General features: G+C 38.0%; 1 protein-coding gene across 3 annotated transcripts in view; it reads right to left on the reverse strand.

The window, feature by feature from the left end:
• Positions 1-21,887, reverse strand: part of HDAC9 (histone deacetylase 9) — a 385,460-nt gene that overhangs the window by 215,541 nt on the left and 148,032 nt on the right. For 2 of the 3 annotated variants that reach the window (XM_061469205.1, XM_061469206.1), the window contains exons 3-6: positions 5,607-5,848; positions 4,475-4,625; positions 2,246-2,372; positions 247-368 (exon numbers count right to left, since the gene is read on the reverse strand). In XM_061469205.1, coding sequence (XP_061325189.1) covers positions 247-368; positions 2,246-2,372; positions 4,475-4,625; positions 5,607-5,848 — 642 coding nt within the window. The remainder of the gene's footprint in view (positions 1-246; positions 369-2,245; positions 2,373-4,474; positions 4,626-5,606; positions 5,849-21,887) is intronic. The other variant, XM_061469208.1, reaches the window with a different exon arrangement.

A 21,887-nucleotide genomic window follows, 5' to 3' on the forward strand; every position in this document is an offset into this window, starting at 1 on the left:
TGATGGTCTGTTTAGAAACTAAATTTATCAGGACTGAAGCTTGCACTAGCTGTTAAGTGTTGGGAAACACCAACTCCTGATACCATCTGGTCTTCACCTTGTAAAGATGCAGTCAGGATCTTTGAACTTACCCGTAGCATCATTCTGAACAGGCTTTGTGGACTAGGATGATGGCCTTGCTGATGGTTAAAGTAAAGGGCAGGAGAATTGCTGGGTAAGGGGCTCGAATAAACTACACTAACCCACCCGTTTTACGAAGAGGAAAATCATCCTTGGCATCCTGTGCTCCTGGTAAAGCATATTTGTACGGTGGCGAGGCCCCGCTCAGGGGTGGAGAGCTTTGATCCAGTGAGGTATGGTGGGCAGCCCTGCAGCAGACATAGAGAGGTCACAAATTAGCAGTCACTGAGGTGACCAGCAGTAACTGTCTACACATGTTGTACACTTTTCTCAGCTGTGTTTATTTTCTTGTTCATCTAAGTGTGCACAAACCACAGGCTCATGTAACCAATTTCACTTGTACAGTAAGTTATGGAACTCCTTGGGATTCCCAAGAATGTGTTTTTTGCACTCATTATAACAGTCACATAGGATAAGAGTAACATTGACCTACAGACAGAATCTGTCACCAGTTTGGGGAATTGACCATTTTAGACTCTTGCATTTTAATATGAACCAGCTGGGGCACAGCAAAAACCATTTACATCTTGTTTATCACATACAAATAGATGTACATTGATCCAAGCCTCTTCTATCAAAATCTGGGAGATTTTCAGGGCAGGAGGGCTTGTATAAAACTAAGCAGAAATACTGAGCTCTTCTTCTCTGCTGAACATAAAAAAGCAAACTTTTTAGTGGACAAGGCAGATAAAACCTTGCAGGTAAGTTCAGTTTGTAAGATTTCAAGCCCACCACTCTGCAGCACGTAGCATTCATATCAGCAGAAGAGTTCCAAGCTGAAGAGTGCTTTCTGACAACTGCTGGATGAAAGAAATAGTGTGGGCACATCTTTCTGAACATGGAAGCTGCAAATTGCAAAGAAATAGCATCATCTGGCCAGAGAGGGAAGATTTTAAGCTTTGTGTTTATCTAAACATAATTTTACTTGGCCTTTTACAGAGATTCTCCCTATCTTCCCAGTGTAGTGTGGTTAATCAATACTGTGACTCTGTCAAAAGGGGCACTAGCATAAGAAGTACTACAATCCCTAGTGTAGCAGAAGACACCCTCTGCAGAACTTTTTGTTCTCACTCATCTGAAGACTCAAGAACTAAGCTTAGATTATTAGTCCAGGAATTTTAGGTACTCAAGTGAATTTTACACATTATTTGGGAACCAAAAATAGTGTATCTCCACCAGAAACATGTATCTATATATTAAATCATGTTAACACAATGCTCTGATTAGCTCACAATGGAAACTCCAAGTGAAGACCTTCAGTAATTCCTGTTAAAAAGCACAAGATGGAAAACTAGCGTACAATATGCATTTCTGTTTGTCCTACTGAAGATAAATTCAGGTGTAACATTGACGTCTTTCAGAAATGCAGTGAGTTAATTTTGTTGGATTGACTTATGTGTCTGTTGTAAAAACTGTAAACTCTTAAAATTTGGGGGTTAGAGCTAGATGATCTTAAGGTCCTTTCCAACCGTAACTATTCTGTGATTCTATGTTAAGAGGCCCATTCCAGGATTCAAAAAAATCACTTGTTTCAATGGCCTAAGCAGATACTTATCAAGGCCAAGGCATCATAAGAATAAGCAGTTTTGCATTCTAAAATCCATTTAAGTAAGAAAAGTCAAATGACTTCTATCCTTCTCAAAATCCTTGTGAGTTACCTACACCATTCAAGTAACCTCACTGAAAAGCAGCATCTCTTCAGAAGAAGGAACAAGTTATGTGATTGATTCAAAATCCAAGTAAATCAAACACAAGCTGTTCTAACTGCAAAAAATTGAAGAGACTATGAAAAATGACAGATGCAATTGCATCAAGAGATGAAGCAGCTGAAATAAAAAGTTAATATAAATTTCTGACAGCATCTTGTTCTGTATAATTCTTGTGTCTGAACACTGAGTACTCTTCAGTTCAAGCAGAAATACACTTCTAGCTTCCTGCTGACTTCTTGGTTGAACTTCTGTTTTGCTCTAAAGGCAGTCTCTCAATACCCCTGCTGGAGAAGCGTTGTGGCAAGTTTTAACAGATACCTCAATGAGGCAAGGAATCATCTTAATACTGAACATACGTATACCAGAGCTTGGGGTGGCGGCTCATGGAATGATTCTTCCCATTTGCTGGAGAGTCTTTTGTTGCCGATTTACTCAACAGGAACTCTTGAAGTTTCTGCTTCACTTCTGTACTGGCCACTGCCCCTAAGACACACAGAGTTAAATGCATCTTATCTTTCCTTAAAAAAAACAAAACAAAAGCCAAAACACAAGAAAGAGCCTGTGTCTTGCTGCTGGAAGTGTTGTAAACTATAAAAATACTGGTGGAAATCAGTCAAATGAGATAACATTTGAATTAAATGCATGTCTGTAGAAGACTGAAGTTGGCCATAACCCAGCTATCCAGTGAAGTCATAAGGAATATTTCAACAGTTGATGAGGCCATTTATCCAGGACCAGATGTATCTAAAGAATTTAAATTATTTCCTAATAATTCCCAAATACAAAACCAAGGATAGAACTAAAAAGACAGTGACAAAAGGTCACTTGGAGTTTGCAGAAAAGAATGCTTTTTCAATCTTTTAGTAAAGTAATAGCCCAGCAAAACTGCCCTCTGAACAGTCCAAAAAGAGACAGTAGTGAGCCTTTTTATTCAAGCCACTTGAAAAGTCTGTACCTGTGATGCCTAGAAGACAAACCACAGTCTGAAAAATGAGTCTTTGTTAATAACTCTACTCTTATGACACAAAACCAACAGAAAGACCAAAACACCAGGAAGACACAGTTCATTTTGACCTCTCTTGGTGGCTAATTCAATACAGTACAAGAAGTAGGGCAAGTCAATTTCAGGTTAAACTGCAATTCCTACTTACAGCATGGGACATGCTTCTTTACTAACAGCCATATTAGTCTTCATAAAAACAGCACATGAAAAACAAAATCTTTAGCTTTCCGTAAACACTGACAAAAAAGGGAAGAAAAAAAAATCTCTTTCAAAATGGCATCACCAAGGCATATTGATACTGTAAATATTTGGTTACTCGACCCTGACACAGCACAGCTAGCTGGTGAGCATGTGCCCCTGTGACCTAGTTCCTATAAAATACCTCTATTACCCTTCAGCTTCAGACCCAACTCCCCTCCCCACACCTTCATTCCCTCCTCTACTCATTAAGTAGAACAGCAGCAATGCAAACACTGGGACTGGGCCTGGGGGTCACAAGTGCTGCTCGGCTGGCTGCTACATACTGAACAGCCACCCAGAAAGGCAAACTAAGATGGAAACCGCTAATTTCACTGCTCCTCCTTTGGTGGGAGCACTAGTAAAGCCAAACTTTCATATGGAGGCTGATTTTTCATACCACTTACAGGAAACTTTTATTCCTGTAGTTTCTGCCACCCTTCCACTGCTGGGTTGGTAATGTTTCCAAGTATTCATTATTCACCAAAGTACTAGAAGCACCATAGGCACCTTAATTTCTAAAGCCTACAATACGGCACACCTACAACTGAACCGCTACATTTTTCCACCCAAGTAAAAGAGGCAGGAGTATAATGTACAGTTTATTTCCTGCTTCTTTGTCAGTTAATTCTTGAGGACATTTAGCAGGGCAAGTAACAATATCTGCTCACGGCAGCTTCATTTTGAATACCTTCATGATGTACTTCAACCTGATTTTTAAACTGACCTCAATAAGGAGAATTATTTGTATGTGTCTCCCTCTAGTGATCACCAAATCCCAGCAGCACACTTTGTCATTTATCTTAGAGCAGTGTATGAACTAAAAATAACTTTTAGGCATCAAAACCAAACATAAGGTAGTTTGAAAAAGTACTAGCAAAAGTGCTAAAAAGTTTCAGCCAAAGATATTCTTAAATATTTTATATTTCCAACCTTGAAACAACATTTGATTTAGTATGTAATTTCTTTTTTTGTTTGTTTTGGTTTTTGTAGTACTTTCTGCATTGGGAAATAACCTCTACAGAAAGAAGTTCTCATGTGAAGCTTTAGGCTTTCAGATTCCCTCCTTATAAAATGAGACAGACTCTTGAGAGGCATATACACGGGTCTGTCAAAATGTGCTCTCCTGCATTCAGCCAAGTCTGCACATACACCAACTATGAGTTTCTGTGGGTGCAGGACATGGCCCTGCTTTTCTGCAAGCACAGCCTCGACTTCTCTAGTTGCCTATTTTACACAGTAACAGGCTTGCTTCAGGCTCCTGTTCGTGGTCCATTTTGTCTGGGTGAAAGCAAAGGGAAACAGAATAATTTCTTCTTAGAATTCATGGTACATTGACTCTTACTTTCTCGGCCTCTTTCTTTGCCTCGGAGGGGAGGGAGCTGTTGTTCCCTGCGATGCCTCTCCAGCTCCTGCTCTTGTCTCTGCTGCTCCAGTTTCTGCTCTTTTTCAATGAGTTCTTGCTGTTGTTTAATGGCTAGGAGTTCCTGTTGTAACTTGCACAGAACAAAAAGACATAAGAGCAGTTTGCACTGTTTTCCTGGTCACTCTTGGCTAAAACATCCCACCCCCCACCCCCCACCCCCCCCCCCCCCCCGAATAACTGAGTAACAGTGCCTGATTTTGGGCTTACACTTCTGTTCACCTCTTAACTGACTTTCCCCAGTCTCTGAAGCAGGATAGTGCATTACTGGCTGTCACTAAAATGAACTCTAATGTCAGGTAGCAGCCTGATGCTCTGGTTTCACTTCTTTCTCTTTTGGCAAAAATGCCTGGAAACTTCACAAGGTTCTTTGCCAGTGCATGACCCAACTCTGGCTGCTGTTCTCTGCTGCATTTGTCAGCTCCACTGGGTGGAATCAGCACAGTAGCATAACGACAAGTAGATCAGAAGGAAAAAATGAAAAGAAGGGCAAGATCATAAATTCACAGTCAAAATCCATTATAGCAATCCTACTATAGCGCATGTAATCCCATAAATCATTTACTTTCTACATATTATGAGAGGCAGCCCAGAGAAGAGTGAAAACACAACACTTTCAGGGCCTGCCTCCATTTTACAAATGCAGATATTATGCACTTGCCCATCAATCTGATTTGTGGTCAAAAACTCAAACAGTAGCTCAAAAAAAGCAGTCTCTTAATATACTCAAAAACTGCACATACAGGAAAGAAAGCCATATTGAAGTCTGGCTGAAAAAACAGGTTTGCAAAATAGGTGGTTTGATTTTCTGAAAACATGGTGGCTTCATGAGCTTGATGGTTCTCATAGTACTGCCTTGGTCTGCTGTTAGCAACTCACTGGTAAGTGCTAGCAGTTTTGCTTGAAAAGGCTTTTATCACCCAAAAGCAGAGAAAGAAGCACTCAAACACCAGCTCTCAGTCACAGCCAGCCTTTCAGGCATGTTCCCTTTTCATGCCTGTCTAAGCATATTCAGTTTGCAGATAAGCAAGGGATAAATGAAAAATGTTGCTACCTTAATGTGCTCCTGGAGCTGGGCCTGATGCTGGCGGGTCAGGTTTTCATGCTGCTTCTGAAATTCTGCAATCAGCAGCTGTTTCTGAATTTGCTGCTGCTGCTGGATCAGAAGTAGTTCCTGCTGTAGCTGCTTTTCACGCATAATTGGGTCCACCATGGGAACCATCATCCTGAGGTCAGTTCGCAAGTCTAATGGTGAGATAGGCTCTAATGCCACGGCAACCTCTGGCTTCACATCCACTGTGGGAAGAAAACAACAAAACATACACATATATAACTGGAGAATGAGAACAGAGATCATTCCCCCTGGGGAAAAGATCAATTTAAATCAAAGACTTCTTCAATGTATAGACCTAACAAAATACTAAGGCAATGCAAACTTCAGACATTCCTACTAGCAACTGGAGATTTTACAAATGATCTTATCATCTTTTTACCATCCTCTGCATAAAATACTGCCTGATTAATATCCTGCTAAGCAGACTAACAAATAACCCAGTTCTAAAACCATGTCGCAGACTAACAGAGCAATATTTAGTGAGAATCTCCTAGGTATTATTAATGCCTCACAATAAACAGTCAGGGCACACCTTCAGTGTAAGATGACAACCTTCCAGTTTGCACTGCATTGCAAGAGATTTTCCAAAGCCAGCATGTAGATTTTCTGAGGATGGTGTTGAACATGAATAGCTACCCAATGTGACAGAGCTACTGCATGTAAATATACATAGGAACAACACATATAAAATTAGGAAATAAAAAAATAATTTGACACAAACCAAGAAGTTTTAATACAGCTTTTTGGAAAGGAAACACCATGCTTGGCTTAGACATAATACACTATATACTGTACGAAAATAAAAATGTCTTGAATTATTGCAATTTGTTGCAGCAAGGGAATACATTGTTAATCCAGCATTAAAGTCCTTAATGAAGAATCCTGTTTCCTTCTATCTATTTAAATCAAAGGAACTAAATAGCAGCATAAGAGAGAGATTTGATGATTTTCAATACAATACTTGTAAAGCTCAGGTTTTCACACCAAATGAAGACAGAGTGTAGCTTTATCTGTTTCAAAAGAACAAAAAAACTAGCAAGTAACATTTCTACAAGACCAAAATAAATAGTAGCTGAGGGTCTCCGCTGAAGCTCAGCAGTTCTGATTCCATCCACGAGAGGACAGTGGAACACAAACACATCCACTCTTGCTCTCCTATCTTCTCTGGAAAGTAAGATTATTAACTGAAAACAAACATGCTGTTGGAAACGACTAGAGAACAAGATTTAAAGCATATTTTCTCCTTTTGCTCTGCTACCACTGTATCTGTTTTCAAGGAGAAGACCAAAATGAAACAGAAATATTCTAGCAAGCAGTAAAATCGCAGCAGCAAAAGTTGAAACTGCAGCAAAATGAACAACTGAACTGTAACTGTAGGATCAAATATTTTTGTTTTGTTTTATTATAGATTTATAACACAAGAGACGAGACACCAATCTCTTCTACCGATCATATTCTTATTAAAAAAAAAAAAATCAAAACATAAAACTTTCTGGGTGGTTTTGGTTCTTTTTTTTTTATTTTTATCCTAGTCACTGTTATTGTAAACCTTAGAGCATAATTTGCCTTATTAACCTGCTATCCCAACAGAATGATTGTATCTAGGTGCTTACTTTTGTTCTGAGACTAATCACTGAATTATAAAAAATCACCTTTAACTTACGAAAACTACTTGTGATTATAAATAATTGCCATAAACCAAGAGAAGTGGACAGGCAAACCCCCAGCCTTTCATCCCATTTATTCAGCAGCAATCCACATTCCAGTTGTCTAGACTAAATATAGCCACGTTTATACAAGAAATCAATAGTGCTTGCAGAGAGCAGAGCAAAGACATGAATATTTCATCAAACTCAGAGAGAAATGGCAATCAGCAAATTGACAGCAAACCATGTAGGCTGACTGGCCCTCCAGATAAGTCTCTGGTACTTGGACAATGCCTCATTGCCTGCAAGTCACAATCTTATCATCAGCGCTCTATTTTTAACATTAATTGTGCTGTAGGTGACAAAGGCTTATCATGTTTAAAGTGGAGAGATGGATTTTCTTACATCTTCTGTGACAGGATAATAAGACTTACTAGAAGAAGTAACAGTAACTGGAGCTCGGCAAACCCTGCAGGGTCTGGTTTGCAATAGTGTTTGCAAACTAAACCCTGCATGGTTTGGTTCAGAATAGTGTTTGCACTGCATTTTTTTCCACAGATACTGGCTACAAATCCACCCCTACAAGTCTGCATGTTGATTCAGGCTAATTATACTTCCTATCTCTGATGAACATCCCACTTCTTCATTTTCAGAGCACTTTGCATGAGGGTTGGCATCCAGTTTTTTCCAACAATGGATATTCCCTTCCGCTATTAGTAAAACGTACAACTGAAGGCAGGCTCAGACTGGTGAGATTCACATTTTCAAGAATTTTTACACACTCAGACAATAAATCTGGTTCTGGAATATCTATTTCATTGAGTTCAACTTTACCTTAACCCTTAACATGGGAGAAAATAAATATTATGGTAGCTCTAGATTGAATCCACAGAAATCAATACATGATCTCTAATGTCACTTAAATGCCAATGTTTACTGACAAATAAAGACAAGCATTTATTTCCTGGCATAACTACTGCGAGCAATAAGGTTACCCCCACCCCCCCCAATGCTACTAATAACTGCTGACATAGAGAATACTAATTTCTGGGGGTAACTACTGTCTTAGAACTGTAATAGCTAAAAGTTGGCTGAATAGTCAACCTCATCAATGAAATTACTCTAAAGGAACTATAAAACCATCAATGAAACCAAATTGTTTGCTACTGTCTGTTAGGCGGTCCTAATGCCACAGGACATTTACATTCTCCTTACTTGTTATCAGCTGACAAGTAAGAGACAAAAGCAGCCTTGTGGAGCTACATCAGTGTGAAAAATGTGTAATGGAGAAGAGAATCAATGTCTTTAAAAGCTTTGACTTTCAGCTGAAGCATCTTTCCCCCCACCACTACCCCAATGCAATTTTAAGTCTCAAAAGAGCAAAGGTGATGCAGGATGTTTATTCTCATCAGGGCTTTTCATGTTTTTTTTCACCCCTCCCCCCCCCCCCCCCCCAACAGATATATGTATTTTTCAGTAAGAAAGGAATGCTCTAATAAGTTCCCTCAACTTCCAAACATCATGAGAAGCAGTGGGATGCAAGACTATAGCAAAAGGACTTGTCAAGACATTAGCCAAAGGAGGAAAAGAATGGATAATGAAGAAAATATTAATCAGAACTTGATGAAGACTAACTTCACTTTAAGGAGCCTTGTTTTGCAGGATTTCCAGTATCACCACTGGAGGAAGGCTGTAGTAGGTACTATTCCCCACTGCGGTCTGGAGCAGATCCTTCCCTACAGCTCTGTCAACTACACAGCAAGCCAGGGATTCCTCTCTAAGGTTAAATAAAGACAAGCTCTTTGAGCTCTTGTCATCTGCAGTGAATACAAAGTAGGCTGTAGAATATTAACTAAAAACGTTACTGAAAACTTGGTGATTCCAGGAAACATGCCAAAATTTGAGCAGGAAAATATTTAATTTTCAGCTACAACACACTGAAAAAGGCATATGTATTTATTTTTCCTATAAATACTCGATTGCCTTTATCTTCAAACACAACAACAAAAATAGGCTCAGAAGAGCAGCCATATCAATTATAATCCATAGATGGCACTTCCCGCAGTGCTTTTGACATTTTGTGGAAAGAAAATAAGATACTTGCAAAACAGCATGCTTGTTGAGTAGATTTAGATGCTTGAAGCACATATGAAAAGAGGCAGAAGAGCTTGGTTTAACCCTGAGGCTTTGCTTTTGGAAACCATTTCTTAAAATGGAAATAGCTGAAAAACTGTAAGTCTTCCACTGAGAGGTGACATTTCAAAGCTTTGTTTCTCGTGACTACTTTCAACTTCTGGTATATTAGAATACACAAATCTTCCAACAGCACACTTTCTTAACATCATATCCCAAGAGAGGCAATCGGTTCTTATTGACAGTTACCTTTCTTTGAAGACACTTATGCCATCTCTAAAAACAGGAACTTAAGGTATGCCGAAACCAGCTGAACAGTCACCACTCATTATTTGAGATGCAACGACGAAGAATTCTAGTAGACTTGCTTACCAGAATATTGCACTTAGGACACTGACAATTCTTACATTAAAGAAACTGTGTGAATTTGCTAGGACTTCAGGGATTCAAGCTAACTCTTTCCCAAAGGCATTTCTCAAGTTAGGCTGTTGGGCTGGGACAATAAAAACGGCTGGAGAGAGAACATGGTGTGAAGCCAGCAAGGGTCTTTCTCCCGCCTTGGCCATCCAAGGCAGCCTTTTACTGGAGAAGCCATTAAGTTTTATGAAGTGAGCAAGGAGGACTATAAAATTTGGAATGCTAAATTAAAATTACATGTGACAAGAGACAGATGACAAGGTCCTCCAACCAGCAACTCCAGTATTAGGCAATAAAAGCATATTCCTGAAACCACACCAAACCAAGTAAAATCTGGAAGAATCATTCTGCCAAGAAATGGCCACACCTTACCCCAGGCATCAACTTGGTGAAATATTACAAAGAAAAGAGAGAATGGGAGAACTGTTTATACTAGTGGTACTCTTTTGAACTCTGCTCGACAAAACAGAGCCCACCTAAAGTTATTACTAACTTGCACAGTACTTTTCATAGTTTTCATATGCTTTTCATAAAATGAAAACAAACCAGAACAGTTTCACACATTTTTATATAAAAGAAATTGCCTCCATTTGGTTTCTTCATTCAAAGAAAGTGAAAAAAACTTCCTTTTTATCAGGATTAGCCATGAGTCAATCATGATATAATCAGAGCACTACAGAATTTACAGAAAGGAGATCTAAATGTTTCTGATCAGTGTCTATGAACATAGATTTAAAAAGTCTTTGAAAAGATTAAAAAATTAAGTACCATAGGAGGCTGAAAGTTGCAGGAATAAAGAACAGAGGCTAAGACAGTTACTCTGGTGGCAGGTGAGACACAAAGTAACTTGCAGGACATGGGGCAGAAAAGGACTGGCCAAGCAACAGCACACAAGCAGCCACCCAGAGATTGAGCACATGAAAAGGAGTTAAAACTTCTGAGCTTTCTCTACCAAGAAGCAGCATTACAGGAGCATTGCTCATTCTGTAATCTAAGAGCAGCCCTGGCATACCTATAAGGTGTCAGAGAGGCCACACTGTAAATAGCCAACAGAGGAGAAATGTGTCCATTGTGAGGGTGCTGGGAAACTAAGTGAGCAATGTGGGTTTGAATAGCTATGACTACTACTATGGAGTCTGGCATGAAAAACACACAGCTGTTGTTCAACGTTCAAACCCACAGAAAAATACCCTAATCCAGAGTCCATTCCCCAGAGAAGAGGCGGCTCATGGTTTTCTGGGGAAGCTATGCCACAGCAAGGCATGCCTGGCAAGCTTCAGGAGCAAGAAGATGAGGATTTTAAGAATAACTCGTGACATCAGAAGCATGAGTCAGATGATCAATAAACTGTGAAGGGTCAGGGTACATCCCACAGGATGCTTTTATCATCCCAGCTCTGGTGGCTAAAATCTTGTACCTCAATTCTCAGATGGCATAATCTGTCATTCCTCTGTTAACTTCAATATACACAAAGCATCTTAATGCCACCTGAGAAGCTTGATGAAGAATCTCTCTCAGGAGTATAGGAGTGAAAGAAGACAGCCTTGAGAGCATCTCATGTTAATATGGGGATAAAATCACCCGCATTTAGGATGACACTTATAAAAATATTTTCCAGTATTTAAAACCAGCAGAATTTTTTCTCCACTCTCACAATTACACTAAAGACGCATCCAAGCTAAAAAAAAAAAGTGTTGCTTAGATTTCACTTAATGTTTTTAAATATTTTAAAATACCAATTATAAACCTTCAATCATACTCTGGATTTTGGTCACATGCAAGTAAAGAAGAAAGAAGACAGCAAATGCAAATCAGATATATTTTTTCTCAAAGGCAACATGATGACATTTTACGGCAGTTAAGTACTCGACTGCAATTTGTAGTTATAAAGCTTCCTCACTTGGGAAGGAAAAACACAAGAAATTAGGACATTTCAGATCAGAAAAAATACTTTACAGTTATTCTCTTGGATTATCCTTTAAGACTAAGTAATTATTTTAAACAGTACTATGACTGAATTAGAAACATAAGTGAACTGTCAAACTTGATGAGGCACTCAATTGAGTTTATAGTAATAAGGAGAAGTGTAATAAATTAGACTAGAAATGTGTTCCCCTTTGTTCTATAAAAATGATCTTATCATTATAACTTTTCCCTATTTCTTTTAAGTGTTTGCACACGTGTAATAATGAGAAGTAAAATAAATGCAAACAGCGATCTGGGCTTTGATTTACCATTCTCTTATTTCCCCAGGGCCTGGAAAGGAAGCTCAAACAACCACAAACTTCTAAAATATCAGTGAGAGGCCTTGAAATACCAACACTGAAGTTACAGCTAGCTGGCTTTTGTAAAAAATCAAAGGCTTTATATACTGATTTATGAAAATCAGATTCCTTCACTGCAAATAGCCTTTTGAGTTAAACAGTCATAACAAACACAAACATAAATGCCATCTAATTTGTTATAGCCAAGAAGTTTGTAAATATTATAGTGTTCACTGTTTCTTCTCTACTGAATAGATGAGCAAAAGATCCACTTACGAGCTTGCCAGAGTTCATGAAAACATCAGGCCAATCACTTCCGTCACAGGAATAAACACAAATGTGCCCGGTAAATCACATCAGAATGTTAGACACTTAAACTCAAACCTGGGATGATCTGTTATCAAGAAATCCAAGCTGAGCTATAGTTGGGTTTCTGACTTCATTTATATTTTGGTTAGGAGAACTCTTACATACATGTTCTCTACACCCATCAGCACACAGGCATATTTTCACTTTCCACAAAATTCTATTTTGATATAAGGAATCCAAATATCCTAAATTCTAGATACTAATTCTGCAAGCGAGATAAAACCAGGACAAAGATAAATTAACATAAAGTTTAAAATGTGCAATTTTTATATCATTTTCTTCTCAGTTTCAGTCTGTGACACAGCAGTGACAGTATTAAATACTGATAACATACCAGTGTTAATTATGCTGTTCATACATGGTATTGGGTTAACCTATTTGATCACAATGTACCCACCCCATGGCATGCATGCACAAGAAATGACAGGGTAGAATGTAAAATAGCATTCTTTTGGCTGTGTATGTTCTGTGCACAAATCAATACTACTGTTAGCAAGATTATATTGAAGATGTCAAACAAGGTTTGATTTGGTGGCAGCACCACGTAGTGGTTGCAGAACTAAGAAGGTATGACTTCAAATCAGTGGGTGCTAGTTTATCACTATCAGCTGGTCAGTTCATAAAAGCCTTAAAATTAATTAATTATAATGAAAGCACATGTGATATAAATCTGATGCATGCATAATTCTTAAATCATATCTGGAAATGTTAAGAAATATCAAGGAGCAGACATGATATGATGGACTCCTCTCACCCTTTTTAAAACAGGTATAATGATAGATGCGACATACATATGAGAAAGCCAATACGTTTGTAATTATGTCACTATTATTACACATTAAAAGACAGAAGTCCCCCAGGTTGCTAAGGATGACTGAGAGGGCACCATGAGGGGTTCCAGTAACCTGCTACTGGCTTTGCCTCATCCCCCACTCAGAGACAACTGGAGATCACTATGAGTGATACCAAATACATCCTGAACAGATGATCTTCACCTACTTTTCTTTCATCTTTTCTCAACCTGCAAATGCTGCAGGGATGTTGGTGGCAATGTCAAATTTAGAACTTGCTGAGTAACTCCCAGCTGTAGGGATACCACTATTCTAATCTCAAGTGGATGACACAGAGAAAAAGGAGAGGGGAAAAAATCTCTTGCTTGAAGTCAGGATATCAAAGGTAAACCATTTGGGGATGACAGCAGGTATGTCCTGAAGTGTCATAAGGCAGCATGCTCCAGGCAAATCAGACAGTGTGTGGAGGTTTGCTGAACAAGTACCCCCATATAGCTTTGCTATTCCAGGAGTGTGACAGCCAGTACTCCAAATGAAACCCTTAGAAGACAACATACAGTGCACATCTTTCAAGGAACTGCTGTCAGCTTTGTATTTTAGGGAAAAAGATGACTAACGCCTAAGGTGCATCGAAAAGAATATTTTCCAGTTCCTAGGGGTCTGTTTTTTTTTTTATTCTTGAAGCTTTATGCGCTCCCCAAGATGCTACGATATTTAAGGGTTTCTGTTTCCTTTTTTTTACTGAAGAACAAAACCTATAATGTACATATAACTTACAAAGCTCACAACCTCTCCATTATACCCAGGAAATCAAGAAAGACCTTCTATCATTCCAATGTTTTAGTAAATATTGATGGAACATCCTGAACTTTGACAAGCATGGGCTTAAAAATGGTTTTGATCACACGTACAGAAAAAGGGAAGACAGAACTGAAATCTCAAACAGAGGAGGGGGAAAACCCAACAAAAGGATAATTATACCTCTTAAAGAATCTTTCTAATGAGAAAGCAAATGAGATGTCAGCCAGAGTCTGGCAATACAATACTACTAACTATGTTAACTCAGAAATAAAACTCTCATGTAACCCGTGCAAAATTAACAATTCCAGATGTTTATTAGCAAAAATGTGCTTCTTTGCATTATATATTTTTTCTTATTCTGCTCCCCTTTGTACCACGTTGCCTTGGACTGCAGCATACTCAGCAGAATCTGTCTTCCTTTGGTCACATAGAACACCTACTATATTTGTACAGTGATTGAAGTAAAATGAATAAATAATACTAGGTGACTGGTTTGCCACTTTTCAGAAGTCCACAAGTTGGATTACTGATACCTAGGAGCAGAAGAGATTACAGCATGCATAGTGTAATGCACGCATGCACAGAGATTACAGTATGCATGGGTAAGGCAGGGAAACTAAAAGGGAAAGATATGGCCCCAATGATGATGCAAAGCAAAGGAAAAAGGATAGAGTTTATTAGACTGCAGAACTGAATTAGGAGTGGCAGGATATGAAAAGGGACAAACAATGGCAATACAGCTGATGGCAATATTATACACGGGTCAAGCCCCAAAGTTGGACGGGTAACAACATCCATGGGCAGAGAATATGGGCTGCTCTAATAAAAGTAAGGAGGAGCTCCTGAGGAAGATCCCTCTCATCTTGATGAAAGGGCTGTGGAGGTTTTTAAGGTCTTGATTTAATCTATTGTCTGCTTTAGACAGAAATGTCTTTCAGGGAACAACCTTGACTACCATGCAGATGGCTTCATTTTCATTACTAAGACATTACATAAGGCAGGCACTCCAGTAATAAAGATTATATAAAATATACAAAACGTATTATGAATACACAAGCAAGGAAATGCCAATCTTCTGTGATGCTTTCTTATATTTTTGTCTCATTACTGTGAAGACATTTGTGGCTTTATAACATACAGGTACAAACCATAATAATTTGCAGCAAGCAATCAAAAAAAGTCTCTCATATTTTGCCATTTGGGATTTGGAAGAATTATTTGAAAATAGGAGACAGACATTTAAGGTTCACAGCTGTAATCTAAATATTGCAGGACTTTCCCAAAAGGGTGTCCTGGTGAAGGTAAATTTTTAGATGTTTACTTCTAAAATCAGACAATGCTCTTGAGCTGAAAAAAAAAAAATCCTAAGCTAGGTATTTAACATCTTATTAATGTAATTCTGTGACATAATTAGCATCATCACTATCACACTACTTTCTATCTAAATTCCTCCTTTCCTATTTCTCCCTTTTCACCACAGTAAATTATTTTAATCCTACTGGGTACATATCTACACTTACTTTATTTTGACTACCTACTTTGATTCCTTGAAAACATGTGCTGTAAATATCTGCCCTAAATTCAAAAGATTTCATACAGCAAAAGCAACTTACCACTAACATTGCATCCTGTATGACAGAAAGAAAAGCTATCGCTGTTTTTTTATAATGATGTAACACTAAAGTTAAAAGGTATTATTCATGCTTTGTGCCCTCCAGACTCAAGAGATCTCGGCAAGGCTCCCTCTGAGCTGCAGAGACATGACTTCAGCCACCAGAGGGAGTCAATCTGTTCTTTCATGTCAACTCAGAAATTAGAATGAACAGAAAAAGCACTGAGAAGGGAACAAATCACTAACAAATAACATAGTTTATATCCAGATATATAGATTCCCAACATAATGCTTAATTGTTCACTGAGATAAGAAAATCACCTTTTTTGCTTTAAATGTTCATTAATAAAATTCCTATTGCTATACTTTTCATGTATGGATTCAGATTAATAAGATTTTAAGGATTTAAAGGTAATGGCATTATCAGAATGATATTCATATCTTTAGCCAATTAACTACTCTTTCTTCATTTGATTTCAAGTCACTACCAGACTTGTAAGTCTTTCAGACATACGATGGCTGAACTCAAAACTGTAAATTCAACAGGTTTTCTTCCATTTATTTGTGATTTAGTCACCTTATCAGCAAGTAGAGTTATGGACTTATGATAGTGAGTACAGGGAAGAAATCAACATTTCTAATCACTCTGCCAAACACTCATCTTGGTAATTTGTCAGCATTGGAAAAGCAAACTATAGTAATTGTTAAGATGATGGCAACTTTCTCAATACAATACCTGGAGGTATTTTCCATTATTATTTTTCTAAATAAATACTGAAAAAATGGTTCTGCATTCTGTAACATTTCAGAAATTAAAGAAATTAATGAAAGAAACAACAACCACAGAAAAATGCTACACAATTCTCATGCCACTTAGCAAGCACAATTCAGAAAACTGAAAATCCAAAAGTTATTACCCTTTGTTTGTGTTTCCATGTTTCAGTAGATCCATTTTCTATTAGTGGGTTGGTTGTTTCTCTTCATCTCAACTCATCTGACATGCAATCAAGCCAGTGGGCATTTCCTCAGTTTCAAAAGAGCATTTCTTTCTCAAGCAAGCTTTCCCAGAAATTAGACTTCCTATTAAGCCTACAAATATGAGTGGGAACTCTTAAAATTTCAAACTTGCGTTTTAGAAATCTGCAGATCAGGCCTACGCACACTAGACTGACTGCTTGAATGGAGCCAAGCACTCAAAATTACTCTTCAAGAAACTCTTTGGGTCCTTTGAGAATCTCAGCCTAATCATTTAAATAAATCCAAGTCATATTGAAACCCCCAGCCCCCACTTACCACGTTAATCATCCAGAGTAGAAGTTCCCTCTCATCAGACTTAAGATGAACAAATCTTAGCACATCGCAATAAGAAGCACATTTAGTCCTATTGACTGAGCTTTTGAACCTGTCTGGAAATATCATTACAAACTAAAATTCTGCAATACAAGAGGCAACACGACAGTAAGCACTCAGTTTTTGCAATTTAAGCAGAACTTTTTGTGATCAGTGAGACAGCAATAACAATGTTATTGGATTCTTGCATCAGGCATTGCATATTAAGCACTGGGAGAAGGTACCACAACTACTTAAAAGTTTGCCATGGAAAGGCTGTAATACTGATTTTAAGGCAAAGCACCAAGAGATCTTGGTACCACACAAAAGTCACTAACGTGTTCACTTTAACAAGAGACAAACTGGAATTTAGCCTGGAACCTTACCAATGCACTGGATCCTGAAATTTTCAACAGAGAATCTTAGTTGCAGCAGCAGCATCCTTTACTAGGTTATCTTGTTCAGTATCGCTCATTCTCTTTCTCAGAAGTTTAAAAATTCTTCTTGACAGCAGTAATCTGACTAATTTTGAGGTTTCCTCTTTCTTACTTACTCAAAAGTATTTTAAAGGCTACCAGGAAGTGATTTTCAGTAGTTGTAGTTTATTGAAAACATTAGAATGAAACACATTAAAGAATTAAAAACAAAATGTAAATAATTTCTGATACACCCAGAAAGTACAACTAAATTTTCCATGGCTTTTTATATTTATGCCATGCACATTTATGTTACTTAGAATCATGCTGCTAAGAAACAGGAATTTGTTTTGGCTGATGAGGTTATTTACACTGATTTTAAATATGCTTGTGTTTGGTTTTCTTCCCTTAACTAAGATGTGATAGTGAATCCCTGAGCTGAAATTTCTACACTTTATGGATTTCGCTGTAGCCAACCCTAGCCCAGCACTCTCTCTGCTGACTGTAAAGTTTAATCCATTAAATGAATGCTGAGACCATGCTTATCCAAAAAGCATGTTTTATGCAATGTCTTAGGAACTGAAGAAGAAAAATGACTGCTACTGCTGAACCCAGGACAGTGATTAATATATCGCATGAAGCTGACTTTCCCTTACCAACATAAACCACCATTTCCTAGAACTACCACAAAATCTACACATCCACTAACTACTCAATGTTGTGGACAGAAGCATTGCAGAAAGTACAGGAAAAATAGGGTCTCGACACATCACAAATATAAAGATAATGACCAAGGGTCAGGCTACCTGAAGGAAAGGAGATCTGGAAATACAGACAGACAATGGAGATGTCATTGATTTCACTCATTCCAAGTATGCGAGTACTACTCTGTCAGTTGAGAGCTGTGTACCTGACGAAACACCATAAAGCCAAGCTGATACCCAGTACTATTACCTTTCACTTTCTCCACAACTCAGAGCCCCAGATCAACAGACTGATTAGCTCTTGGTTCAGAAAGTGGTCGCTTATGCACACACAGAATTCCATTTCATTTCCAATCACATCTACATTTGCCAGAGAAAAAAACGAAAAAGGCAACTGATAATCAACACAGATGCAAAAGGGCTTCTCAAGGATTTACCTCAAGTGCCTTTTCATTTCACAGGTAAAATGAATGGCTCAACTTTCACAGCAAAGACAATAATTAACTAGCATATGATCTTAAAAAATGGGAAATGACCAAATGTCACTCTCTACTATCCCCTTAAAAAATCCATTTCCAGAACTTGCACCATCTTATGCAGCTGGCTTCACCTCATCTTGGAGGACACTGATAAAGAGGAGACTAGTTGCAGACTGGGATGAAGTTGCTGAGGTATTACCACTAATTACAAGGAGGCTGACTTCAGACAGTGCCATGCTATAATTATCGCCCATCTCTAAAAAGGTATGGAAATCAAATACCATAAAGCTGCATGACTTGTGGTCACAAGGCTGAACAACTGTGTATCCGGCACTCCTTGGAACAAGCAGACCAAGGATTCTTTGTTAGTCTATGACAAATATATATATTTATTTTATATATATATACACACACACACATATGGCCTATGGTAATATATGATACAATATTGTGCAAATATATTTATACTGACACCATGTTATTACGGCATAAGGTGAAGATCTCACCCATGTTACAGGGTGGGATTAATCACCCTTTCTGTTGACAGGGCCAAACTATTACAGTGAACAGTTAACAAAAAAAACTTTAGGGATCATTTGAACCACCTGATGCAATTTTTGCTGCCAGCCACTTAAAATTTATCTTATTGCAAAGTGTAATTTTTGACTGGAAATGATGTCTGGCATCATATTCAGCTTTTGATTCCTCTATGCCAGCCAAAAGACACAACATAAGTATTCAGATACACAGTTTAATACCACACTAAATTAAATAATAGAAAATTCAATAAATTTCATCCCTTCTGCCATTCAAATCCTAAAAAAAAACCCCATCAAAACAGTACCTTATGACTTTCATTCAATGATGGCCTTTTGCAACCATTTGAAGACACACAGAAAAACCTGCCAATCACTTGGCAATCTGGCTAAAGACTCCAGATTTCCAGAACCGAGTGAAAATCCTGCAGCTAAATACAGAGTTATCTGCTAGAGTCCAAACGTCCTAAGAAAGCATCTGTGTGCAAACTACACAAAAGATCAGAATTCAGTGGGTTCCTGAAAACAGCTGCCCACATGGAACTACTCCAGAGCACAGCAGGTAGAAACCAGTGCTCACTTGTTTCATTTCTGAGATCTCATAGCAGTGCTCACCCTCTTCAGAGTTATTTTCTGCCTTTCCAGTGTGGACCTGCTGATCATCTTTCTCTTAAATGAAAGAGGGAGACTAGATGGAAAATTACCTACTAAACTTTCCATCCCTTTAAATAATGCCTTCTGCTGAGACCTCACAGGGCATGTTTTCCGCATGTGTGTTTTCATCTCCATATGTTTCTGAGTTCAGAGCATTGCTACAGCAACGAGATGGTCCTGATAACTCCAGGCAGGCTCACATGACAGAAGCTTCAATTCAGTGCTCACCCAGGCTCAGAACTCTGCTGGCTTTTTCAATTTTGACATTAAGCTGGTGGATACACTCAAATAGATATCTTCTGCAACCTCCCATCTGCAGAAACTGCCACCATCATAAAGAGAGAGAAAACTAACTTACTTATAAAGCCAAGGCCATTCTGACCTGAGAAGAGTGCCTTTTTTTTCTGAAATAAACATTACTTGGTTCTAACAATTCACACAATTCACTTCCTTTGCTCTTCTCTGACAATGTCTACTCTTAGAAGAGACCTATTTATTCCTCAGCACATTTCACAGTTCCTGTTTCTAAATGAGAATCATATTAACAAAGGGTAGAAAGACATAACCTTACCTCAAGAAAGCAAGACTGATTTCTATAATATATGTACAGTATTGTTTCCAGAAGGAAAAAAAAACCCCAAACCTTCAAAGACAGGCATTAATGCAGTTAGCCTTTCAAGACCTACTGATCCTACCATGAACTTGCCAAGAAGAAGAGAAGAAAGTAAAAAGGTGTTTAAGACAAAATGAATGACTGGAGATAATTGTATTACATGATAAACAGTTTCAAATTTACCATTCATATACAAATATCAAAACTGACCTTCTTTCACGAAACATCTGCAAATATTTCATGATAAATGATTGTCCGCTCACCTATTATTGTTACATTGGATCACAAGCACTTCTTCCTTCCTGTAACACATTGGCCTCCATGGTAAAGTATTTTTAAGATGATATATTGTACTTTCTAAAAAATCCCAAACAGCTAGATTAAAGGAATCCACTTTTCACAAATTCACTCTGTGCATAGTTAGTATACTCATTATTTTTCTGCTCAAGCTAAACCACCTATGTCCTATTTCATGCTGAAACACTTTCAGGAAAAAGACAAGTTCAAATACATATAAACCTTCTGAAAGAATACAGAGGACTACAACACAGGCAGTAAAAAGAGTAAATGAACTGTGGCAAAAATACCTGCTCCAAACACAACCATATTTAAGGAGATTATGGAATGAAAATCAGATTTTTTTGAGTGTTTTTTGAACAGATACTGTGCATTTTGCTCCCTTCCCGTGCTCTATATAAGCTCTTCGCCATCACCTCCAGATATGACTTTCAACTATGTAACAGCTGCTGGTCCCTCTTTCCACAATGAAACTTTGCTAGTAGGGTTATCGAACCAGTGGTATATATTGGCAAGGGCACGCAGAGCTGTTTTCATCCCTTCCCTGTGGTTTCCTTTTCCACAGTAGGCTACCCAATATTCCAAAGCACAGCCTGAACCAGCATAAACTTCCTGCTAAATGATTGCGGTTTCAGTCCTTAGCCCAACCTTGAGCGCCAGGGACTGACTGACCACAGTCTCTTGAGTACGAAAGTATCAACATGCTACTGGAGCTGCAGAGTAAAATGATTAATGCATTGAAATACCTGTAATTGCTAGCACAGTATGTTCTTAGGCTTTTTGGGATCTGTAGCTTACACCACCATAAAAGAATAGAATAAAAACACAAACCTATTAGGGTTTCTTCTCAAAACACTGTTTTGGCCATAACATAATTCTGCCATGTCTCTGTGTGCCATTGAAATGAGTAATCGACTTCAAAGTAATATTATTTGGTAAGTACCCTTAAAAGTTAAATTCTTGAAATTTTGTTAGATTTATACTTATATCTCTATAAATCTATATATAATTTTATACTCATGTTAATTTTAGTTTTTTTATTTATTTTACTATTAAAGCATGCTGCAAAACCACAAAATTCAGTCAAAACCTGCAGAAGCACTGGGGTCTCCTATCATAAAATAATCAAGCTAAAAAGGAAGAGCAACTAAGAAGAAAGC

Source organism: Pezoporus flaviventris, unplaced genomic scaffold (assembly GCF_033815535.1).
Source record: "Pezoporus flaviventris isolate CSIRO_AGI_PZ_B2104156 unplaced genomic scaffold, CSIRO_AGI_Pfla_v1 ptg000055l, whole genome shotgun sequence".
NCBI lineage: Eukaryota > Metazoa > Chordata > Aves > Psittaciformes > Psittacidae > Pezoporus > Pezoporus flaviventris.